The following is a 26,384-nucleotide window of genomic DNA, read 5'->3' on the forward strand; positions in this document are numbered from 1 at the left end:
AGATTTTTGCACTCAACTGGACACCTGAAATACTACTTGTTCAGAGAATTTTCTACAAGGGTATCTTTATACTCCTCCTCTTGCAGTCAAATACACTAGTACTTTTGAGATTTCACTTAGCGACTATACACAAGGCATATTTCTGGTAATTAAAATGTCGTACAGTATTTTATACTCACAGTATTTACAGCATTAATGTTAACATTCTTCCTAAGTAACTTCTCCATGGTTTCCAAATTGTTCATTTTAGCAGCATGATGAAATTCTCTCTCATGCGGTAACACTGTAGAAAATGTGACAAAGTAGTTTATGGTATTTAAGAAATAGTCATAAAAAACTTAAATGACAACTCTACTTTGTTCAACATCTTCATTAATGATCTGGATGATGGGATGGATTGCACCCTCAGCAGGTTTTCAGATGACACTAAGATGGGGGGAGAGGTAGATATGCTAGAGGGTAGGGATAGGGTCCAGAGTGACCTAGACAAATTGGAGGATTGGGCCAAAAGAAATCTGATGAGGTTCAAAAAGGACAAGTGCAGAGCCCTACACTTAGGATGGAAGAATCCCATGTGCTGCTACAGGCTGGGAACCGACTGGCTAAGCAGCAGTTCTGCAGAAAAGAACATGGGAATTACAGTGGATAAAAAGCTGGATATGAGTCAATAGTGTGCTCTTGTTGCCAAGCAGGCTAATGGCATATTGGGCTGCATTAGTAGGAGCATTGCCAGCAGATGGAAGGAAGTGATTATCCCTCTCTAATTCAGCACTGGTGAGGCCACATCTAGAGTATTGCGTCCAGTTTTGGGCACCCCACTACAGAGAATTCAGCAGAGGGCAACAAAAATGATTAGGGGGCTGGGGCATACGACTTAGAAGGAGAGGGTGAGGAAACTGGGCTTATTTAGTCAGCAGAAAAGAAGAGTGAGGGGAGATTTGATAGCAGCCTTCAACTACCTGAAGGGGGGTTCCAAAGAGGATGGAGCTAGGCTGTTCTCAGTGGTGCCAGATGACAGAACAAGGAGCAATGGTCTCAAGTTGCAGTGGGGGAGGTCTAGGTTGGATATTAGGAAAAACTATTTCACTAGGAGAGTGGTGAAGCACTGGAATGGGTTACCTAGGGAGGTGGTGGAATCTCCATCCTTAGAGGTTTTTAAGGCCCAGCTTGACAAAGCCCTGGCTGGGATGATTTAGTTGGGGTTGGTCCTGCTTTGAGCAGGGTGTTGGAGTAGATGACCTCCTGAGGTCTCTTCTAACTCTAATCTTCTATGATTCTACTCCCCTTACCTCCTGTTGTTAGAGATATGCACCTCTTGTTTCAATATTCTAAGTGAATTATTTACTTTTTATCATGAAATTGTTGTTACAATATTACATCTCCCCACACCACACCCCTCCCCCAGGAATCTGGTTGATCTCTCTAGTTCCAATTCTTTAAGAACAAATAGAAACAGAATTTTCACTGCACAAAAATATAATTAATTGCACTTCCCAGAATAATAATACTGCATTTCTATACGTCCTGTCACCCAAATGAGTCTGAGGGTGCTTTACAAATGTAATAACCAACAGTACAAAACTACAGGAATTATTTCACTCATTCTTTTAAATACAGCCACCTTGGGAATGAAAAGCAGCAATTGTTTGAGAGACAAGGTGTGTGAGGTAATATCTTGTATTGGACCACTTCTGCTGGTGAGAGAGACAAGCTTTTTTTAAGCTCAAATGCTTGTCTCTCTCACTAGCATAAGTTGGTTCAATAAAAATATTACCTCATCCACCTTGTCTCTCTAATACCCTGGACTGACACAGCTACAACAACATTGCATACAGCTATATAACAGAACACACCACCAATCTCCATAATACTGTAGGACAGGAAGTGACGCATGCATACGTCCAAGTAAAACCGACAGAGGAGTTTAGGTTGAAAGAAGGTGATTACCAGATATCTAACAGGGGCACCAGTTTGGAACTGTCACAGAGAGGACAGTGCTACCTACTGAACCACCAGCACAACTTTCTGCAGCAACTACTCAGAGATCTACCTAGAGATCTTCTATCAAGCCCTGACCCACTGCATTCTTGCTTAGCTTGAGATCTAGTGAGATCACACCTTGAGGTGGAATGATTTCAGGTTACATTCAGGGAAAGCAGCACCCACTTAACTGTATTTTATATTTTACCCCAGAATTATCTTTCTGGGAATAATCCACAGCCACAGTGGACAAAACAGATGTTCAGCTGGACAGTTCCAAAGCAATGTATTTATTATAGGATTTTCTATTGCAATGTCACAGCAGTATCTAAGTACCACACCATGAATGTATTTTTCCACACAATATCCCTATGAGGCAAAGAAGTATCATCTAACACATGGGGACAAAGACCAAGAAAATCAGCAAGATGCAAACAAATGTGTATTTCTGCACTAAATATGAAAGACAACAGCCTAAGAAGTTATCCAGCCATGCTTCCCAAAGCAGTGATATCCCAAGAGCTATTATCTTGCTGTAATGTGGAAGTTCCCCTCCATACTAAGGGCATGTCCACACATACAGTGCTGCAGCAGTACAGCTGTACGGATGCAGCTGTGCTGCTGCAGCACATCGGGTGAACACACTCTCTCGTCAGCATAATAAAACCACCTCCGCGAACAGCAGAAGCTATGTCAGCAGGAGAAGCCTGAGTGCTTATATCAGTGTAACTTATATTGCTCAGGGGGCTGGTTTATTCACACCTTTGAGCGAAATACATTATGCCGACATAACCTGTAGTGTAGACATAGTCTAATTCTCCCTCTCACCTGGAGTCCTGAAGTCTGAATTTCTCAATGTCACATTAATTAATTTTCAAGAGGGCTTAATGTAAAAAGCATTCTACTCTGTTCACACTGTGCCTGCGATAAAGAGGAGTAAGACTGATGGCAGAAACAGTACAGAAGAAATAACCTGCGCAGAAACAAGAAAAAATCATGTTTGGAAGGCCAAGCCTACAAACCCCTATGCTTCTTCCATTGCCACATTTAACCATTATTTCAGCACTAATGGACCTGATTCTCCTTTACCTACATTGCTGTAAACTAAGAATAAGTCTGTTGAAATCAAGAGTTGAAAGAGAGGTCCTTTGGTATGCTCACTGTGTGGAAGAAGGCAAGGACACGTGGTATTGGTTTTTAACCAGGTCGCAACTTTGTCAAATTACATCCAAGATTCTCATCAGGGGACAGCCCAGAGCAGTCACTCACCTCTTTGATCATTTGCCAATTCTTGGAGGCTTCCACTGCAGGGGGAGCCAATCATCACACAAGGAGGGTCTTTGTGAGTTCTACTTGCCTGCTAGCTCCCTCCCACTTTTGGGGGTTGAGGCAAGGAGGAAGCTCAACCCCCAGCCAGAACCGCTGCCAGCTGTGTTGGCAGAACGGTCCACCAAGGTAGTGCCCCGGCCCCTGGTTTGCATTTGCCCCCAGTGGGTTAGACATGATGCCCCCATCTCATAAGAAGATGCCCTTGGGATGCCTACAGCATTACCTTTTTGGATCCGGAGACTAAATCAGCCAGTTCCTGCACTGGCCACCTGCCAAAAGTTGGAACTACTAAATGACTCTCATGCAGGTCCAAGCTGTGACCTTTGGGAGGGGGAGAATTCCAGCCTTCTGGCTGTCCAACATCCAACCCCTAGGTTTCACTGGGAGGAAGGCAAACAAAAACAAAAAACCCAACCAGCTTCACTCAGTCTGGTGGTATGGGATAAAAATCCTTCCTAGCCCCAAAGTGTCAACTAGCATAGCCCACAAAGAACCTAGGTAGCGGAGGACGGGTGGGTGGACTACTGGAAACCACCAAACAGGAAGTGGCTCTGAGCACTTGGGTTTTATTAAGTCCAAATCTCCTGGCTCCAAATCATTGGCCAAATCCCAGGAGACCGCAGCCTATCCTGAAGTCTTGATGGAGCCGGAAATCTCACAGGACCCAGTCTGTCCTGTCCTTTTGCCTCTTCCATTGCAGGAGCCACCAAAACACATCCCTCACTAACCCTGAGGTTCGCATTGCTCCAGCATTCTCTCTTGGAATGGTTTAGAGCCGGGGTAGTCAATTATTTTGTGTCACAGACCAATTTTCTCAGTCAAAGTATAGTCAAGGTCCAGACTCCAGAGAAAATAATAATAAAAAAACAACAAAAAATGATAGTAAGTAAATAAAGATTTCAGGGTCTGGTCAAAAGTGTCTGGAGGTTTGGATTTGGCCAATGGTCCACCTATTGACTACCCTTGGTTTAGAGTTTGAATAATGAATCTTTCCATGCTTGTCTCACTTTTAGTTTCCTGCCATGTTATCCACAAAGATAAAATCTCTCATTACCCTGCAAGAAATAAAATATGTTTTGCAGGCTCAACAGAGTTCAGCTGGTTGAATAGTTGGGGAAGAGAGTTCCGAGAAGGTATGATTTTTCATTTATTCAATTTTTTGGTGAAATTTTTCCTTTTTGAACTTTAATTTTTTCAGGTTTCTGTCTTTTCCTCCAAACCTTCTCCCCTTTTTTTTCTATTTGCCATTGAACTAGGGGAAGGAAGGAAAAAAATGAAAAAATAACATTTCCAATGTCTAAAAAAGGGCCATTTTCCTGTTAAAAAATGATTCACTTGACAAATGGCTGCCAATTCTTATAGAGATAGGTTTCAGAGTAGCAGCCGTGTTAATCTGTATCCACAAAAAGAAAAGGAGTACTTGCTCAAATAAATTTGTTAGTCTCTAAAGCTCTTATAGCAATATCTCTTGACTTATCAACTATAGGTTGTAACTATAGTACCCTTTCCCATCTAACCTCAAAAATGCTTTCTGTACAGGCTGCAGACAGGACGGAGGATACTACACCCTGGAGACAGCAAAAGTTTTACCACTGACTGCAGTGGGGCCAGACATTCACCCAAAGTCCTTTCATAGTTGATTTGGGCCCTGATTCTGCAAAATGCCTGTATGTGTTTCAAGCATCTGAGCAGCCCCACTGAAATTGGGGATTTCTTATGTGTTTCAAGTTAAGTGTGTGCACAAGTGTTTGCAGGTTCAGCAACTTGGACTGTACATGGGCCAAAACCAGCATCCCTGATTCTCATTATACCAGATTTATAAAGACTGAGGGGCTCTGATAGATACTCATGTGCATTATTTTTAATGTACATAAAATTGCACATAGTTTGATTACTTCCTTCTCTGCCACCCTTGGTATGTTCCTTGCTTTGGGACAAAAAGGAAAACCAAAAAATGGACCTGATAACCTGATCATTTCACTTGCATGTTGTATCTTGTTCCCCCACCCCTTTGTCTGCTCCTCCTCTAGTTTAGAAGGTAAGTTCTCTCCGACAACGTGTGTGTCATAGGCTTAAGGCCTCCTGATTAGATGCTACTCTACCTATAACACAAATTAATAATAATCCCGCCCAACAATGTTGGGAGGGGAAGGAATTCAGACTTGTAGCCAAACTTTATAGCTCTCCTCCACGTTCCACAGTGGGACAACCCAGAACTGCAGAGCCAAACATCCCAGGCCCTTGGGCAAGTCTGGATCTTAACTATAAGAACAGGAGGACTTGTGGCACCTTAGAGACTAAACACATTTATTCGAGCCTAAGCTTTCGTGAGCTACAGCTCACTTCATCGGATGCATTTATCATTCATCGGATGCTGTAGCTCACGAAAGCTTAGGCTCAAATAAATGTGTTAGTCTCTAAGGTGCCACAAGTCCTCCTGTTCTTTTTGCGAATACAGACTAACAGGGCTGCTCCTCTGAAACCTGATCTTAACTATGGAGCTTGAGCCCCGGCCTAAAGCAGATCAGGGAGGGGACGCAAAGAAACCCGCAGGCCTTCGATTTCTCTCAGTCGAGGCTCAGGAAACCACCTCCTGCCAGGGGTCTGACGGGGATTGTAAAACGGGTGCCCGAGAGGTGCAAACGGCCCGGTGCAGAGCCGAGGGACAGCCTCTGCCCAGTCTAGCTGTCTAAAAGCAGTTCCTTCCCCCTCCTACAGCAGGGCTGCTCTCTCCCGCCCCGCAGCAGCCGGGCCACGTTCCCCTTCCGGGGTCTGCCCGCGGCGCGTTCCCCGCTGCGGCTGCGGCTGCGGCTGCGCAGCGCCGAGACCCAGCCCCGCGCTCACTCACGCGTCTCGTCGCCGGCGGGGGGTGCCTCCGCCGCCGCTTGTTGCGTCCCGTCGTGTCTGGGGCTCAGCGCGCCCAGGAAATCGCTCAGCGCCTTCATAGCGCGGCCCCAACTCCTCTGCTTTGCCCTCCAGCGAAGCAGCCGCCTTCGGGCAGGGCTCTGGGGCTAGCGCTACTCAACAGGGTGCGAGGAGGAGGTGCCCGCCGGCAGCAGCGCCCTGTGTGCGCAGGGAGAAGTATTTGTCTTTGACTTGTTTCAAGTGCATAGAAGAACCGGTTGGTTTGGGTTGTTATTACGCCGGCTATAACCGAGAGGCAGCTGGAATGGGCCGCCCTGCCCTCCCGGCACAGGCTGTGGGGCACACAATAGTACTAGTGAGCCCAAACCGTGCCAAGCACCATCAGAGTCCATCTCCCGTCCTCCACCACGCCAAGCACCATCAGAGTCCAACTCCCGTCCTCCACCACCAGCTTTACCGCCTCCTTGACAAAAGGAAAAGATTAAAATCACCTTAAAATAAGGCAAGCAGGAAATAACCAAACACTGATATTGCCCAGGCAACAGAGACAGTCTAATTGCTGCTCACTGTACAAAATATGATGGTGTCACCTTTATCTGGACCTCCCCTTATTAGTCTCTTTTCATACATTTAGATTGTAAACTCTTTGGAGGCAGCACAGACTTTTATGATACAGCTACAGGAATACAAATAAATCAATAATGTACATTCAATGTCTAATACAACAGGTCCTGAGGGTATGTCTACACTGCAATAACACACCTACAGCTGGCCTATGTTGGCTGACTCAGGGTCGGGAGGCCATAAAATTGCGGTGTAGTCATTCCATTTGGGTTCCAGCCTGAGCAGGAACACGCTGCAATTTTATAGTCCTACAGTCTGAGTAAGCTGGTCTGGGCCAGCCACAAATGTTTTATTGCACTGAAGACATACCTTAAGTGCTACCACAGTACAAATAAGTAATAACTGAGTATGAAAATACTGGCTTTGCACATGCAAATTGGTGTGCTTCTACAAAGTCAAGACATGCGGCAGTACCACCAAACTAGGTTCACTCTCCACTGCTATTTTGATCTACTTTAGCCACTCTTTATTTATTATTTAAGAGGCAAGTATACTTTTGTTATAGAATATAGAAAAATTTTTCTTTTAAAAACATGAATATAGCATTCTGTAATATTAATATTGTTAACTTGATATTGGAAAAACTACTTCAACACGGGCAAAAATATCATTAATCTATCTTGTGTGGTTGAAGGCACTTTTAAGGTTAAATATTTTTGCCTCTGGCTATTGAATTAAGTGCTAACATTTCAATAGCTTAATTGTCTTTTTAATTATTTTAAAATATTAATAGGAATTTACCTAGCATGTTTCATCTGTGACTCTCACAGTGGTTTATAAATTAAGTAGAGGGGGGTATAGAATCTAGAAGTCTTGGTTACTAGTCTTAGGTTCTAATCACTATGCAATGCATTATTTTACAGTTTTTTTCTGTCAGATGGCTTAAATCTTTCCAATACAGTCATGCTGAAGTGCATAATCTTAAATACGATAAACCTAGGCCTAATTATGAGAGGCAACATCATCAACATACACGTCAGAGATAATAAAAAAATGAATCAGTGTGAAAGTAAACATCTAAAGATGAGAATGCATGACTTACCATGTCACAGCTGAATCACAGAGGTTTTGCTTTCAGTTGCTTAAAATTCCTATGAGTCAGGTGTTCCAGAATAGTTGCTTTTGAGTAGGAGACTTGTTTTTGTATTATACCTGCCACTGGTCATTTAATACAGGTCTTAGTATTACTTTCCCACAGTAAAACCCAAAGAAGAGTAACTATATAAACAATAAGGTTTACCTTGTGAAATTGGCATCACTGAGGGTAGGGATTTGCAGCTTCATAAAGAACCAGGGGTAGAGTTGAGTATAGAATCCAGGAGTACTGGCTGCTAGTTCAAGGTTCTAATTAGTACCTACAGCACCAGTTTACAATTCCTCTCCGTCATCTGAATTAATGCTTCCGTTACAGCCATGTCATAAGTGCTCAAACTTTGAAGATGATAAAACCAGAGCACCAAATGAGGTGAACTTGCCATGGAATTCACCAGGCTAGTGACCATTTCAGAAGGCTTCAGCATCTTCCGGAAGACTGAGTGAGTAGCTGCCAACAGTACCAGGGCAAAGGGGTAGCTGTAAATCTTCTTCATTCTGTGCCCCTAGACTAGAGCCAGGACTTCGCAGCTCATAGCCCCAGAAGCACCAGGGTTTATCTATGAGAGTTGAAGGCATTAGTTTATATTACAAAAATTGTGGCCAAGCTAATAATGTTAGGCAGAGTGGTGGCTGAAGATAGGCTTTTAAAAAGGAAAGGGAACAAACACAAACAAATAATAGAAAACTAAGTGAAACTTGGGTCGCTTTTCACAGGGATTAGAGGACAGAAGCAAAAATTGCAGGAGCACAGATTATTAGATTTTGATAGGGAAATAACATTTACATGTACATGATTCAGAACCATCAATTCATGCACACACTATTAGCTTGTGTAACGACAGGGCCTTGTTATCCTGATTATTGGTATCCTTCTCCTTCCTCCTCACCCATTGTCTCCTATTATTTGTTATGCTCATTTGTTGTGTCTTGTCTTTAATCAGAGTACAAGCTCCTTGGAGGAGGGCAAATCTCAACAAAGGTGTTTAAACAGAGTTGAGCACAAAGGGAGCCTGATCCCAATTGGTGCTGCAGTAATATAAATAGTGATGTGAAATGGGGGCATAGCTGTGAGATTCCCTCAGAACAAAAACATGCAAGAGAAAATCTGTTTCCAGCCCCAGGGCATCTTGGTGGGTATTGAGCCCCCTCTGGGCTGTTCCCCAGGCCTCTCTCCTGGCAGCATGACTTCTGATAGACATCCCCCCACACTTGCCTCCTTTGGGATAGAAGACGGAGAAAAGGATTTCAGTTGATTTGTAAATACAGCAATAATTTCAATGTATGAGTCTACCAGTAGTTCAGGAGTGGAACTGCTGCCCAGCCTCAGCCCCTGCTGTCCACACCTTTGGAGCTACCATCAATTAGAGTGGCTTTTGGAACTGGGAAGAAAGCAAAACAGTGGTTGGAATATCACCCCGATTTTGGAAGAATCAAATGCTTTCCAAATCTCCAATATGATCAGGTATGTGGGTGGGTGCAGAAGGAAGGTGACTGACTGGACCCTTAGCATATTCAGGAATCCAACTATAGCAGAACCCCATTTATTCGATCAAATTGGGATCTGGGCCAGATCAGATAGTCAAATTTGGATAAGATGGAGAATGGGAAAGTCCAAGGCTGTAGTGCCATCTAGTGGCCACAGGAGAGATCACCCACTTCTGTACCTGTGCGCTGGTTGTTCGGTTAAGACAGAGAGCTAAGTAATAGAGGGTCGGATAAAAGGGATTCTACTGTAATGGACTCTGGACAATTAAAAGAAACTATATAAAGTTGTCATAGTATTATCAAATAATGGTGAGATATTCTGTAGGTAAGATTAGGATGACACTTCAGAATTTAGAAGTAAAAAGCAAACGACAAACTTACAGGTTTAGCTGTAGCTCACGAAAGCTTATACTCTAATAAATTTGTTAGTCTCTAAGGTGCCACAAGTACTCCTTTTCTTTTGACAAACTTACTGTAAATAGATATGTGTTAAATTGACTCAATGCTCTTATAATGCTATTACACTCAACTGCGTTATTTGGTTCTGTTAATTTACATGATAATTGAAACCTGCTTTATGCTTAAGAGTACCTTGCCTTATGTTTGTGCTAGCCATACTAAATATATGCTTCCCCCAACAAATTCCCTCCAAACCATCAGGGTTCAGCTTGTTGCTTTTTTGTTTCTATTCTTCAGAAGCAGCAGTGCAAAGTATAAACGCTTCATGCCTTTCACGGCTAGGGCCATGAAATATTCACCCTTCACTTGCAACTAAAAAAAAACAAATTCAAGAAGAAGAAATGTTCTTTTTATCATTTTAAGTAAAAAGGAAGAAACTCATATTGCATGAAAGCTGAGTGAAAGAGCTACAGAACTAAAAGTAGGGCATATTGAGAATGGAGATCTGTTCAAGATCTCCATTCTACACCAAGATTAACCCCCCTTCCCTCCCCAAGCCTTTCCTCTTACATGGATATTTGGTGGTATCAACACAAGGGGACAATGTGGTACAGATGAAATTACTATAAGGTGGCTACACAGCTAGTTGAAAGACCATACTCAGAGCAGTTACCAATGGTTCACTGTCAAACTGTGATGGTGTACCTAGTGGGGTCTCTCAGAGGTCATTTCTGGGTCTGGCAATATTTTCGTCAATGACTTGGAAAGTGGAGTGGAGAGTATACTGATAAAATTTGTGTATGACACCCAGCTGGGAGGAATTGCAAGCACTGTGGAGGATGAGATAAGAATTAAAAATGACCGTGACAAATTAGAGAACTGAGCTGAAATCAAGAACATTACATTGGAAAGTGCAAATTACTTCACTTATGAAGAAAATAAAATCATATCCCCAACTGCAAAATGGGGAATAACTGGTTATGCAATAGAACTGTTGAAAAGGATCTGGGGGGGGTATAGGGGATCACAGATTGAATATGAGTCAACAATATGATACAGTTCCAAATAGGGCTAATATTCCGGAGTATATTAGCAGCAGTGTTAACTGTCCCACTCTGCTCTGCAGAGGTCAGGACTCAGGTGTAGTACTGTGTCCGGTTCTGGGAGCCAAACTTTAAGAAAGATATGGTGATACTACAGAAAGTAACAAAAATGATACAAGGTTTAGAAAACTTGACCTATGAGGAAAGGGTCAAAAAATGGGGCATGTTTAGTCCTGAGAAAAGAAGACTGAGGGAAGACCTGACAATAGTTTTCAAATATGCTAAGGGCTGTTATAGAGAGGATGGTGATCATTAGTTCTCCATGTCCACTGAGGGAAGGACAAGAAGTAATGGGCTCAATCTGTAGCAAGGGAGATTTAGGTTAGATATCACAGTAGCTATGCTCTAGAATAGGCTTCCAAGGGAGGATGTGGAATCCCCTCATTGGAGGTTTTTAAGAACAGGTTGGACAAACATCTGTCAGGGAAGGAATATATTTGGTCTTACCTCAGCGCAGAGGCTGGACTTGATAACCTTGATAACCTCTCACTGTGCTTTCCAGCCCTACATTACTATGATCTCTACCATCGCTTAGATCCATGCAAGCTAACTTGTCTAAAAAGGACTTCCTGGATGTTAACAAGAGCAAATTTCAGGTCAAGATCTTCTGTCGCTACCTGTATAACAGGAATATTTAATTTAAAACCAACAAGTTCAATACTTAGCTATACATAGAAATCGCTCTCTCGCGCTGTGTATTATATATAAAAGAGAGAGATTAGAAGTGGAAAAATGAAATTTCTCTCTTCTTCACAGTGTCACCACACTGAATTTTTCAAAAAGATGTGCATCTGTAAGATGCTACAATCTTGCAAATGTCTTCCATTAAAATATAAATAAAAAGTGACTTTGTCTTCTCTAACAAACATATAGTAAATTGTGTGTATCTAAATTAAAAATCCTAAACAAAAATACTCTCCTGCACATACTTCTCTTTCTGGGGAAAGGGCAAGAAAACAAACATGACAGATGTTTGTCACATTGCTTATTGCTCTATTTTATTACATGAACCTAATTAAAATAAAATTGAAAAATATGTTCTATGTCAGACTATATATTCAGCAATATATTATGTGTATGAAAAGCATTAAACAATCAAGCCAAGTTTCTCCTTTAAATATATAATCTCTTTTTTAAAGGCAGTTAAATTTTATACCTGTACCAGAGAATAACTCACCAAGTTTTCAGGTGTGAAGAAACCACTAATTTTGCACTAGTATTTTATTCCAATATAGAAATAATGCATCCGATGAAGTGAGCTGTAGCTCACGAAAGCTTATGCTCTAATAAATTTGTTAGTCTCTAAGGTGCCACAAGTACTCCTTTTCTATGTCAACTGTTATGACACTTTTATATGGATGATGAAATAACTGCCAGTGCCAAAACAAACTTATTTCATGGTTCAAATAACTGTGGTTGTTTCCTTCTCCTTTATCAACATGCAACATATGTAAAACCTATTTCTACAAGCTATTCTCAGAAAAAGAAAAATACACTTGGCTTCTACACTTTTTTATTGACTTAGGCCCCATGTTAGCAGAACATAAAAAAGTAATCAAGCAATCCAGATAAAGGTTTATTACATTGTATTTAAACAGATGTAAATTGAGAGACAGCCAGATTCATAAAACCAGAGCAGCTGTATTTTTTTTAAAAAAAAAGGAAAAAAGTCCTCACATAGCTAATGTTCACAAATGCATTATTTGTGGTGGATATTTTCTTTTGAGATGCCATTTTACTTCATATTTTACTTCATGATTTTTTTTTTAAAATAAACTCTAAGAATTCTCTCATTATTACAAAATGACTTGCTTGAAAAAATATTACGTTATAAGCATATTTGATTATAAATTGACACTAAATATTTAAACAATTGAATTTTTGGGAAGTAGAGAATGTAAATAGAGTATTTTAAATACGTAAGTGTACCTTACAGCTTTCCCCCCTTACATATATTCATAAAAACATGGTACAAAAAGTATTTTTCATAAACTATGTCTCTTCAAAGAGAAAAAATGTGAGCAAAAGAAGAAAGGTTATTTCCTATCTTAATATATTCAGGATTATTTTTCAATGTCATCCACATTTGCACATCAGTCACATTATCACTGTACTAGTTTATCCTCAACTTTTCTTAAAGTGAATTTGCTTTTCAAAGGTGCTGGTTTGACAACTGCATAGGAATCTGAAGCTCTCTCTATCTCCATAGAACCAGTAAGGCACAGCCAGTACACCCCATACCTATTCTGGGGGTGTCTCACACTCCATGCTCATCAAAAGGGGTTGATCCTGCAAGGTGTTTGTAGTCAGTGGGTGTTGAGGTCACTCAACAGACCACAAGAGTGCCATACACTGTTCAGGACTGAGCCCTACACACCTGTCCCATCAGTTCCTACAGAAGTCAGTGGCAGGATTTCCACTGACTTCAATGAGAGTTGGATTTGGGGCCCAGTACTATGGAGAATGTCAACATGGACATCAATGAGCACCAATTGTTTTGTGCTGTGGCTATCTGGCCACTAGAAACTGAATTCAATCCAACCTCATTTCACACTGGTTAACAAATAGTCATCACGTATTAACTATCAGTCACTAGCAACCTAAGTTGAATTGCTGGTGACTTCCATACCCTGAGTGTCCACTATGTCAAGATAAAACAAAGCCCGCTCTTACCATGCTTTTTTTCCCCACAGATATAATTTAGACAAAAACTATTGTGAAAAAATGATTTGAGTGGAAAATTAATTCAATGCTCTGGTCCCTGCTAGATCACTTATTATTTTGTCTCAAATGTTGTATTCCTCCAGTGGAGGTTTACAGGGGTTCCAAAGTGACAAGTATCAGAGTCCAATCCTTCACCTGCACCAAACTAATTTGAATAATAAAACACTGATTATGAAATTCTTCATATATAATAAAGTGTTACACAATCATTTTAAAAATGTTTCAATCGTTTGTTTGGAAGTGCTTGGTTTGGCTCTCTTTGGTGTTGACTGTGGTGTCATTAGTCCAGGCCTAAAATAAAAAAAGAACACATTAGGAACAAAAAAAACCAAGAAAACAAAACCACCCACCAAAAAGCCAAAAACAAACAAATATAAAACCACCTAAAGTAACTTTTACAACACTGAATAGTTTGCTAGCTTGACTTTCAAATACAAGTGCATGCTTGAGGAGATCTATCATACCTTTTTGTTCCTGTTGTGGGATTCATATATTGATGTCCTCTGCCCATGCTTCCTAAAGAACAATTGTGAACATCCAAAATGAATTATTTAAACACACAATGAGCACAGCAGGGAGCTGCATGACTAGCAGAACTTTTAGGAGAAAAGTTCTAGATGAAGAATTTCCTTCCTATTATTTTCTGAAGCAGTTGGATTGAATCTCTTACCAAGCAGATAAGATTTGATTATTTTCTTAGTACTGTCAATTATATTCAAAATAAGTAAAAACAAAAAAGCCCTTTAGCCCAATAACAAATTAAGGAATAAATTTGAATGTGATCACAGATTTCTGTAACAGAATGTAATGCTGTTGATTTCCAAGACGGCCTACTAAAATTCATGTTTGTTTTAAACTGTTGGTCTTTCTGGGAATAAAACTATTAAAAAATCTTCACTAATATACAGCATTTCTTCTATACCACAACTTGTCTGCATAGCTAGGAAGATCTACACCAGTATTTTAGGAAATCATCTTTGTAAAAACAGCCACATATAGTATAATGCTGCTGTTGTAGCTTTATAGATATGCTTGGCAACTCTCTCATGTTGGATCAGAAAGGAAGCACATTTGAACAGTTTCTTAAATACTAGTTGTAGGTCTCTAATCTTGTCCTATTTATCAAGCCAATTCCAAAGTTAACTCTCCATAGTCAAAAAGACAAAGTACTAAAGCAAGCCAATTAGTGGCAAACTAATACACCAAACTGGTTCATGTCTTTCAAAGGAATTTGGTATTTTTCAAATGGAAATAGTTAACCCCTTTACACAGGTCATCTTAAAATTCAATAGCTGTACCAGACTCAGAAGCCTAAAATGTACAACACATTGTGTATTGGATGGGGCAATTTTAAAAGGTGACATTCTTAACTTAATTACTCACCAACTGACTTTGAATTTTCCATAATTTGACTCTTAACTGGACAAACTATTTGCTCTGTCAACTTCTGGATAATGCCTTTATTTAAGCAAACATCCACATGCCTGTTGAACAATGAAAGGTCAGTTGTTTTTTGTTCCACGTTACAAACTGGACAAACCAGAACATTGTCTCTGATGGCTCCAGAGGAGTCGGAAGACTGAGTTTCTTGTGTACATTCAGACTTTTCAAAGTGTTCTGCATTTTCCAATGAAATGATTTTGGAAGAAAAATTCTGTTCTAGGCACATGTTGCTAGCAGTTTCACTAAGCAGACTGTGCTCTCTTTCCTTGCTAGTATTAGCTACTACTTTATGGAATGCTTCTGTGTTACTGCTAGTAGAGTTGTCAGCTACTTTTGTTGACTGTACTGTATCCACTGATTTGTTCATTTTATTTTTTTGACACATTTCAAATATTTTCTTTTTATTGTCGGGAGAAAAATGATATGCATTTTCCCATGAATTCTCACTCGATATTTCAGCATTATCTTTTACCAATGTCCCATTGAGGCACTTGTCAATATGTCTGTTAAGTGCTTCTAAATCGCTGTCTCTTTGCTCCTTAAAGCAAACAGGGCAAGTGAGGCTATGACTCTCATTCAAATTCTCTGAGCCTATGGCATCATTTGTTTCTTTCACAGGATTTACTGATGACTTTATATCATGAGAATTCTGCTTGTTTGCAGGTTTGTTTATAAGAAGCTCCTGGTTGCTTTGTTGCCTTGCAGCTCGCTTTTTATCAAAAAAACTCTCTCTGTGAGATGTTTCTGAAGCTTTTGTAAAATGTTCATGGCTGGATTTCCCTGGCTGAAGCAGAGAAGCATTTGCTTGTTTTCCTGGCTTTAAGAAATTGATAATGCTCCTCTGTTGGTATTTCTTTTCTTCTTCATTTAGAAACCCTGATACTCGTATACCTGAACATGACAAACAAGACAAATAAAAATGTAATTGTAACTGATAAATAAAACTAAAACTTAGTTAACACTAATGGGCATTAAAAAGTTTTGCGATACAAAGCCACTTAATATAAATAGGTATCTTATAACAGAAACTGTATTATGTGTTAGCAGCTGATCACAAAGCAATTACAATTTTACTACCAGTCCTGAAGATTTGCCAGCTATTTCAAGTTTACTAGGAATTTCAGTGCCCTTAAAACACCACATTGCAACATCATGTGATGCCATAAATGTCACGTAGTCATGTGGAAAGTTAAATTCTAAAGTTGTTCATTTCTGTATGCCAGTAATTAATAATCATGTTTATTGCAGCAGTGCCTAAGGGCCAACCGAGAATGAGGCCCGATTGTGCTAGGAACAATACAAACAGTAGCAGACAGTCCTTGCCTCCAAGAGCTTACAATCTAAATAGACAAGACAGACACAGGGAAGAGGCTTAACACACGAGCAGAGTAATCAATGTGATGACAGAAGATGTCACATTAGTTCCACAGCTTTTGGTGGGGTTGAGGGAATGGATTTAGTTAGGAGGGGGATCAGCTAAATGGGAAGGGAAGGAGGTTGAGGGGTGCAGGGGAGAACTGAGTAAGATGGGTAGGTGTGGAGTGAAGCTGAGGTGAAGAGACTGCAACTGAGAGGATGCGCTGGAGCAAAGAGTAGACCAATCAGCAAAGGGCAGAGCAAGTCCAGTCAAAACTGTAGAAAGTTCTCTGAATGTTCAGAGGTCCCTGCTTCGGCTGCTTCTGATCCTAGAGGCTGGAGTCTCTTGCTGGCTCCTCTCTACAATTCTTCCCAAAGACCATGCGGTGTGAGAGGAGAGAAGGGGTGGCACTGCATGGATCCCATTGGTCCCAGAATGAGTGTGGAGTGTCCCTTCAAAAATTTGGGATTAGCTGGGGAGTAGCATGGCCCCAGTTGGGCCCCATTTTACCCTGTTTTATCTGCTTCTGTTCCTACTCGCTGGAGTCTCTGGCATGAAATTTTCCATTAAAATATTTATTCTCTGAACTTTTTCTTAAAACTGCGATATTACGTTGTTGTTTTTTTAAAGGAATAGTGGACTATTTACATTTAGAATAAAAAAAATACTATTTATTTCATCAAGAAATCTTAACTTCAGACAAAATATAGCACCACCAAGTTATGAACACCATAATTTAGGCCATTCCTCTGTCAAAAATATAGAGCCATATTCTCAACTCTTCCCTGCTGCAGTGCAAAGGAGACTTAAAGACTTTAAGGAGGCAAAGCTGAGGATTCCCATGTCACAGGATGGCACCCCAATATTGGCATAAGGGTGTTCCAATGTAGGCAGTGGTTGGGGAGGAGGCAATCTCAGCTGGTGGAGCAACTCCCTGGGAGCCACTATCCACCAGGACAAGTTAGAGCAATCCTGAAACTGAAACGGCTTTGCCCCCAGCAGCTCTCAAGATTATTGGGAGGAGGGTAAAACCAATGATGCCACCCGTTCCCAGGTGTGTAGCATGCTAGATCTGAAGGACTTGGGGATCTTGCCCTAAAAAGGAAACAAAAAAGTTATAAATATTTTACCCATAAGTCTTAGCCGCAAAGGGTGAGGGGCAACACCATCAATTTCTGTCCTTAGCATATCTTTAGCAACAGCAAATATTTCTTCTTCAGTAGAAACAGCAGAGAGCACTGTGGAAGCTCTTGTTTTTACTTCAAAATTCACATTCTTCAGTTTCAAGGTAACGGTTTTACCCTAGAAAACAAATAAAACACTTAACATACATGGTATGGAAGAATTTTTAAAGTGAAGTCTTTTTTCACCTAGCTGAACTCTACTTCAGTGTCTAAACAATGACTTTAAAGCAGGGCGCTAGATTCACTGCTGCATCCAACTTATGCTGGACACAGCATGGATGGTGTGCTATAATGGAGCCTGTTATCATAAGATTCTCTGCCTGGCTATAGCCTGCTGCCAGAGTGGAGTAGCTGGGGGCTGCTCTAACCTGCACCAGCTAGCTATCTGTATCTGTCAGATGCATACTGCTAATGTACTCTGGCCACTTCTCCAGTCTCTACACACCTCCCATGTATCTCCTGGACTGGGAGTTGAAGGGCAGATGCCAGCTATGTCAAGTCTACATCTACTAGGGACTCTTGTGTGCTTTGGGGATGCCCAGTTAAGGATCTCCAACGTCTCTGCTCCCTTTATATCACTTGAGTGGTGCAAAGGGAGCAGAACAAGGCAGAGAATCTGCCCTAATATTTGTACAGGCAAGTGTGCACATGCAATTCAATAAGTGCACCGTAAATCCCAATCACTTGAAAATGGGTTTGTAAAGTGATAAGCTAAAAGTAGTTATCATATTTCTCTTCCTACTCCAAGAGTTCGGGTAACTCTTTCAAAAGCACTTAAAGACTTAGGAGCGCTGCAAACAATGGGACGTAGGCCAAGTCACTTCAGAGCTTTAGTTTACCCGTTGTTATTTGTCAATACAGAGGCTTTTTCTACATGCTGTCATCCCATATCCTTGTGTCACAACAACCTTCCATAGCTGAAGAGGACTCATTGGTACCATTAGGAATCTTTGAATGCTACTCTTTGTTTTACCAATAAAGATCCCTGTTGAATAATGTGAGGTGTTCCTCCCAGAAAATAAGTAAAAATTCAGTGTATACATTATATTGTGCTCAGTAAAGAATCTGTATATTTACTAATGATAAGACAAGGAGGAATACATCCTTTCAAAGCTTTACAATTTACATGCTTGGCCACAGTAAGGCTCCAGGCAATCCATTTTTTATGCAGCTCTACTACTCCTTCTGTTTATTAACATAGCTTTTAGAACAACATGTACGATATGCTAAATAACTTGGTGAATTGGTTTCACTTCTTAAAGGATCTCACAAGATAGCCCCCTGAAGCTAAATGCAATTTTGGTCTAAATTATTCTAATCATCAATGAACAAAATAACAGAATCCCTTGAAGCCAGAAGGTAGGGCATGATAATGCAGAAAGCATTACTGCTAATGGAGGGCACCGCGGACCTGGGACCTGATAGTGCAAAGAGGTTGATTTTTTTTTAAAAGAAGAAAAGAATAATTTAAATACCTTAAGTCCTTCTTTCTGCAGATCCTGAGCGAGATCTCTGCAAAGTTCTTGACACAAGCTGTATTGCTCTTCTACTGTGTTAATTTCACTGAATGTCCTAAATGAACATAAAGATTAGTCATTTTTTCCCCAACATGCATTTTGAAATGATGCATCCTTAAGATTTAAAATTTTTCATGAACAGTTTAACTAGAAGAAAGTTTTGTGGGTTTGAGGGTTTTTTTTTTTAAAGTCAGGACGTATATTTATATTAAACAGAAACATATATGTACATTCAACAACTGCACAAAATTGTTTTGCAAATCCCACCAAACAAAGAAATGGGGTGTTGTAGTCACACTTCTCATGCAGTGTTTGAAAAGACATGAGATTTAGGTTGATAAATGCTTAAATATTTACAAGACAGAATGCTAATACCAACTGAATTCATGGAGCCAGCCAAAACATTTGTATATAAGCTTCTCCGCATAGTGTTGTGTAACGTTGGAAGGAAGAGAGGATTAGGAAATTAATCCAAGAGCCAAGTATCAAATGTAAAGACTGTAACACTGGTGCTAAGAAACAGATATTATGGTAATTATGTCTAGTACCAGAGAAGGAAAAAGTAGCTCTCTGCCAAAAATTTAATTAATTCTGTCTTTGCTATACCTTTCCAGGGAAAGTGAATCCTTACCTTTTCAAGTGTGTATCTGGGCTCTCAGTAATAATGTGAAAGGAAGGCTGGTCTCGTGATTATAGAGGGAATTGGTAGTGACACTCATGGTTGTCTAACGCTTTCAATTGTAAAAGATTCTTTCCGTTGAGAAGCTCTTACATCTCCATTTTTTGCAATAGGCTTTTGCTATTTGGCAGTGAGAAAGTCCTTGTGCTAGAGATGTGTCTTTCTTGTCCAATTTGTGTTCATGTTTGGCTGATATATAAATTGTTAAAATTGCCATTTCCCTTTTATAACTTACATTCCTCAAAAAATGATGGCATGCTGCCAAAATAATAACTGAACATGAACATTCTAAAGTTGGGCCTACAATGCTGCTAAAGCAGCAGCAGCGACACCTCACTCTGTACTGGGAACATCAAGTTGCTGCTAGAGCTGTTGAAGTGTGAGCGGGATGGGCAGGGAGAATGCTAGGCCCTGCCCTGCTCTCTTCCCTAACCCAATCAAGCACATGCTCCCAGTAGCTTATCCCTCCCCCAACTGGGAGCACCAGGGAACAGGAGCTAAACTCCTATCTCTTAGAGAGAAAGAGGGGGCCATGTGAGTTGAATTACCTTGCCTATCCCACTCTGCCCCAGAGAACACATGGCCACATTAGCCCATTTCTCACTCTTTCCACACAGAAAGAAGTCCCCCAACACCTCCTGAGTGTGGGCCAGGCTCTCCACAACTACCCAGATGTAGGGTGACCAGATGACCCGTTTTTATAGGGACAGTCCTGTTTTTTGGGACTTTTTCTTATATAGGCACCTATTACCCCCCACACCCTGTCCTGTTTTTTCACAGTTGCTATCTGGTCAGCCTATCCAGATCCAGCATGTGGCTGCCAGTTGCCCATCATCCCTGTGGGATAACCATCTTCTCCTTCTCATAGCTAACATAATCCTGTACCTCAAACTGTGTAGAATTTTCAGGATTCAAACATGGCTTCTGATGCATAACAGAGTGTTTGTTACAGTTGTACAAAATAGATTTTGTTATTTTCCTTTAAAAAAAAACAAGGACGCCGCACACAAAAAACCCCCAACCTATGTTTAAAGAACTTTACATTATAAAATTAAGCACGAGAGTTAGGAAATGTTACATTTACAGTTGCTTGTGCAACCTTAAGCTTTCCACCTGGCGTGTATGTATTGTGATACAGTCTTTAATTACATGATCGCAAACGATTTTTTCTACAGGACCCACCTCATTCAGTGCATAGGCTGGATGCAGAAGGGGTGAAAAGTTTCTAGGACAGGCAAAGGAATTGATGGAGAAAAGTAGATAGGAAATCTTGGTGTGGATAACGGGAAGAGGAGATACTGAAGAAGGGAAAGATGAGGTCATGTTGGATTTTGTCAATTTTCTCTTTGAAAAAATCAGTGAGATCCTGAGCAGAAGATTAATTGGGGGCAGGAAAGGTGTCAAAGGTGGTGAACACATGGCTGAGATTTCAGATATGGGATTATATCAGAGTGGAAAAGTCAAATTGATTTCCTTGGAGACTAGCAGAATTTAAGGAGAAGAGAACAAAAGTCACTTGTCTAGGACTCAGGAGATACCTGGGGAAGCTGCACCATTGACAGTCACGGGTGGTATCTATAACAGCATATCTACACTGGTACACAATACCCTAGTGAAGCCCAGGCCTAAGACACTTTTAGAATTTTTGTCACTATACACAAATACTTTCTGAACTGCTGTTGGAGTTCACCAAACCTATAGCGTACATCTGGAGAAGTTACATCAACATCAAGAGAAAAACAAGTTGCTGTTGATGGTATACATTTTATGGGGCAAAAGATAAATATTCCTTTAGGGTATAGTCAGAACAGTTCAGCAGAAAAGTAAATAATTTAGATGCTCCACTGGAGCACAAGACCAATCCATATATATCTGCATATCTATAAATACACAGAGCTGCTTACACTGATGTTTACTTACTTCTTAGGTAATTTCAGAAGCCCCACACTTTCACCCTAGATGATGGCCTAAGAAAAGAAACCTGATGCTTTCTTCTCATTTAAAGCAATCAGGTGGAATGGAGGGTGGAAAACTGGTAGGAGAAAAGTTATGCAGGACCCTGAAGGCAAGGACAGGAAGCTTGACTCTTATGTAGTGAAGTTACTAAACATAAACTTAGCTCTCCTAATATACATAAAATATCAACTAACATTATAGGATTGTACTATTTGATCTCTTAGCCACTAGCAGTTAGTCTATACCCTATAGGTATAGGTATTGCTAGGTAAGGTCTTGGTATAAGTTGCATAATAAGCCTACAAGGCCTAATAGCTGAGCTAAAAAAGACATAAGGTCCAAAAGCCTTAGCGTAAGCAGCTAACCAGGAGTAACCCTAGATCATAAGATATCACAAGAAAGAATGCTGTAATATCTGAACTGCTGACAAGTAACCACAAGATGCTAGTTTATACCAGCTTGGGATATTTTAAATTAGGAACATAAGCATATGTCTGACCACAGGACTGCCATGGTAACTAATTGACATATATGCTAATAAGCTTGAGGTAAACAGACTAGTAACATATATAAGAAGGGCATCCCCCTACATTAGTAGGGTGAGGAAATACAAATAAGAAAAAGGGGAGAAATCCCTACTGAATATGCATTAGGCTTAGTGGAGTCAGTATAACACATTATAAAATTGTATCTCAGTCGGTGTGCCTTGGGAGATGTAACTTTTGGGAGATGCCAGGATGATGACTACTGGTAATGATGGTGACCAGTGAGAATGACAACTAACATTTTGGGTCCTTTTTGTCCTTTTGTGATTGCTCAGACGCACATTCTGTATTAACTTTATCTACCTTGTTGGGTTGGAGTGCTTGTGACTTTACTAATTGTGTTAATAAAACTATTTCAAATTCAAAAAGCTTCTCCTAAGTGTGCGTGTTGCAACTGTGCACACTGGGGTTTTCAACTGAACAGTAATTCTAATGCTACTGGGCCTGATCTTGGGACAAGAATCTACCAAGCCTCAGAATGTTAATGGGGAATTAGTAAGTAATCGATATAAATAATACACAATCAGTAGATCAGGCAACAAGTCAAATAAATGTGATGACTCAACTACATTATTTTACATTGATTGGTTTTAGTTAAGTTAGTGATTAATCTAATCGTTTTTTAGATACTAACATTACCATACATACCGTTCGGTGCTCATACTTTTTCTTTCTCCATACCTTTAAAAAAGAAAAATGTTTTTATGAACTTTAGTCATTTTCACAGAGAATTTTTAATTTTTTTAAATAATTCCTTAGAATCATAGACTTTAAGGTCAGAAGGGACCATTATGATCATCTAGTCTGACCCGTTCAACGCAGGCCACGGAATCTCACCCACCAACTCCTGTAACAAACACCTAACTTATGTCTGAGCTATTGAAGTCCTCAAATCGTGGTTTAAAGACTTCAAGGTGCAGAGAATCCTCCAGCAAGTGACCCGTGCCCCATGCTGCAGAGGAAGGTGAAAAACCCCCAGGGCCTCTGCCAATCTGCCCTGGGGGAAAATTCCTTCCCGACCCCAAGTATGGTGATCAGCTAAACCCTGAGCATGTGGGCAAGACTCACCAACCAGACACTCAGGAAAGAATTCTCTGTAGTAACTCAGATCCAGTGGTGAGCTGGAGCCGGTTCTCACTGGTTTGCACGAACTGGTTGTTAAATTTTGAACCAGTTTTAGAACCGGTTGTTAACCTGCTTCCCTGCAGGGGGCGCTGAAGCTTTGATGGGCTCCGGCTGCGAAGTGATGTAATTCCTCCTCCAGCCACCGGGGGCGCTGCGCTGCGGGAGCCATGTGGGCTGCCGCCTGGCCCTGGACACGAGCCCTGTTGCTGCTGCTGCTCCCCTGGCCCTGGGGCTCCCGATGCTGCCTGGTGGGTCCATGGCTGCTCTGCTGGGGCTGGTCTGCGTCCTGCTGCTCTCCAGCCCCTGTCTCCAGCCCCCCCCGCCCTGCCTCCAACCACCCCTGCACCCTCTGCCCACAGCCAGCCCCTGCCACACCCCCTGCCCTGGCCACAGCCAGCCCGTCTCCAGCCACCCCCGCACCCCCTGCCCTGCCTGCAGCCATCCCTGCACCCCCTCCCCGCAGCTAGCTCCTGCCACAGCCCCTGCCCTGCCTGCAGCCAGCCCCTGCTGCACCCCCGGCACCCACTGCTCGCACCAGCCCATCTCCAGCCACCCCTGCACCCCCTGCCCTGCCCGCAGCCAGCCCCTGCCGCACGCACCCCCTGCCCTGCACCCCCTGCCTGCAGCCAGCCCCTGCCGCACCCCCGGCCCTGTATCCGGCCAACCCCTGCTGCACACACCCCCTGCCCTGCCCGCAGATTGCCCCTGTCTCCAGCCAGCCCCTCACCCTCCTGTCTCCAGCCAGCTCCGCACTCCCTGCCCTGCCCGCAGCCAGCCCCGCACCCCCTTGCCTCCAGCCAACCCCGCACCCGCCTGTCTCCAGCCAGCTCCACACCCCCTGCACCCCCTGCCTCCAGCTAACCCTGCCCCACGCTCCTGTCTGCAGCTGACCCCACGTCCACTGGTGCCCTGCAGTTCCCAGGGCCGTAACCCTGCACACCTGCTTCAATGAGGGGGGCAGGGAGCAGCTGGTACCCACACATGTGCACACCTTAGGGTGACCAGACAGCAAGTGTGAAAAATCAGGACAAGGGTTGGGGGGTAATAGGAGCCTATATAAGAAAAAGACCCCAAAATCAGGACTGTCCCGATAAAATCAGGACCTCTGGTCCCCCTAGCACACCCCCAGGGAGTGGCGGGGACCCACACATGTGACACGGAGCTCATCTCTAGTTCAGAGCCATCTTTTTAAAAAAGAACTTTAGGCAGGGTTAACATACATCCATATTTTCCTGGACAGGTCAGGCTTTTTGGTTCTTAAATCGTCCGGGAGGAATTTTTAAAATTTGAAAATACGGACATATGGTAACCCTGTTGGTACAAAAAATACATACTGGGGCACATCCCTTAAATCAGAATTTTTTATAGGGAACCGGTTGTTAAGATTTTGGCAGCTCATCACTGCTCAGATCCCACTCCATCTAACATCCCATCACAGGCCATTGGGCATATCTAATGCTTGTAGTTGAAGATCAATTAATTGCCAAAATTAGGCTATCCCATCATATCATCTCCTCCATAAACTTATCAAGCTTTGTCTTGAAGTCAGATATGTCTTTTGCCCCCACTGCTTCATAGTTAACCAAGAAGATTTCAGTATATAATTGTAATCTTTTCTATGGGATTTGAATGTTAACATTTCTGAGAACATTGCATAAATCAGCATTGCAAGGAAATGGAAAACTGGGAGTTTTTCTTCCTCTTAAAATTGTGTACATTACAGATGAAGTAAGAAACCGTAGATCAGTAATGGCTGTTAATACAATTAACCATTTGCACTGAGTCAGCCATACCCATTAGTGACCAGAAAGGCTTTGGGGCTTTAAAAAACAAATTAATAGATTACATACAATTCTTCCACTTTCTTGACTCACTGTCTCTTGCAAAGTGCTTCTACTAAAATGGTGAATATACCAGTCTTATTTTTTTTTTTTAAAAAAAGAGGAAAATCCTCTTTCCAGTTGAATCAGACTTTCATCCTTTAAAAAAGTGACTGGTAAAGGATTTTTTTAAGTAGGGCTTGTGTGCCTTTTGTCACTTTTTATGAGATAAAGTATAAACCAATGTGTCTTCAGGCTTTTTTTTTTTAAATTAATTTTGGCTTAATTTTGCCTGGATCAGGAATATCAAGTTTGTTCTCCAAAATAATTAGGTATGATAATCTGGGAGCTCTCTGGGATATTTACTGTATACTCAAACATCTTTTGAAGGAGCAAGGGTTGAAAGTTTAACAAAGGCTTGCTTTCTCCAAAATGTTCATCACTGAAGTTAAAATATGTATTAACAAGACCAAAGAAAAGCTTTAAAACAGTCTGACAAAAAAATCTCTTGCCTTTCTGATGTCTTAATGTTTTTGTTCTTCCTTTTTATAAATGTCCCTATTGCTTTAACTTTTCACAGTCATTATGAAGTCCTCAAGACCAGACAGGACTTTGATTTCTAATGTAAATAAAACCAAGCAGATTATTTTTGTAATTAAAAACAAAAACTTTCAGGCTTTCTTTATCCATCATACAGAAAAACTGGACAAGCTATGTTATCCTTCACAAGTCACCTTTAAAGATATAAATTTACTATGTACTTTGGAAAAAGTATAAAGATTTGTGGTGGTTTTTATTGATCTAAGCTTTTGTGGTGTGAAGACTTTTTTATTTTTTTAAATAAATGATAGCTTACATTTATACTGTGCTTTTCAAACCTAAAGAGTCCCCAAACCGTTTTTCAAAATGTGTGCTGTTAAACAGCTGTATTTCTTTTGACTACTTATGAGATTATTTTTCAGTCTTGAAGGATTTCTCATTCTGTTAATACCAGAGAAGCAATGGTAAGAACAAGAGGTCATATTTTCAAAAGTGCTTAAGAGCCTTTGGAGCCTAAGTCCCAGTGACTTTCAGTGAGATTTAGCCTAAGTGCCAAAGTACTTTTGAAAATGGTTTTAGGATCCAAATTCTCTTAGGGTACATCTACACTGCTT

The 26,384-nt window shown here is 41.2% G+C and overlaps 2 protein-coding genes across 17 annotated transcripts in view; both read right to left on the reverse strand.

Annotated features, from left to right (window-relative positions):
* ANKDD1B (ankyrin repeat and death domain containing 1B) overlaps positions 1-9,746 on the reverse strand; it is a 43,269-nt gene extending 33,523 nt beyond the window's left edge. For 6 of the 8 annotated variants that reach the window (XR_006281276.1, XM_043514374.1, XM_043514376.1 and 3 more), the window contains exons 1-2: positions 6,158-8,010; positions 180-283 (exon numbers count right to left, since the gene is read on the reverse strand). Coding sequence is in view for 7 of the 8 variants with exons in the window: in XM_043514374.1 (XP_043370309.1) it covers positions 180-283; positions 6,158-6,254 (201 nt within the window). In the remaining variant the exon portion in view is untranslated. Of the gene's footprint in view, positions 1-179; positions 284-6,157; positions 8,011-8,038 lie in introns of those variants that run through there. The other 2 variants (XM_043514372.1, XM_038402050.2) reach the window with 2 other exon arrangements.
* Positions 9,747-12,376: 2,630 nt separating this feature from the next.
* Positions 12,377-26,384, reverse strand: part of POLK (DNA polymerase kappa) — a 72,415-nt gene continuing 58,407 nt past the window's right edge. For all 9 annotated transcript variants that reach the window (XM_038402030.2, XM_038402029.2, XM_038402025.2 and 6 more), the window contains 6 exons: positions 22,934-22,966; positions 19,064-19,160; positions 17,535-17,706; positions 14,988-15,938; positions 14,069-14,120; positions 12,377-13,895 (listed from right to left, as the gene is read on the reverse strand). In XM_038402030.2, the coding sequence (XP_038257958.1) occupies positions 13,811-13,895; positions 14,069-14,120; positions 14,988-15,938; positions 17,535-17,706; positions 19,064-19,160; positions 22,934-22,966 (1,390 nt within the window). In that variant the 3' untranslated portion in view covers positions 12,377-13,810. The remainder of the gene's footprint in view (positions 13,896-14,068; positions 14,121-14,987; positions 15,939-17,534; positions 17,707-19,063; positions 19,161-22,933; positions 22,967-26,384) is intronic.

Source organism: Dermochelys coriacea, chromosome 5, assembly GCF_009764565.3.
Source record: "Dermochelys coriacea isolate rDerCor1 chromosome 5, rDerCor1.pri.v4, whole genome shotgun sequence".
NCBI lineage: Eukaryota > Metazoa > Chordata > Testudines > Dermochelyidae > Dermochelys > Dermochelys coriacea.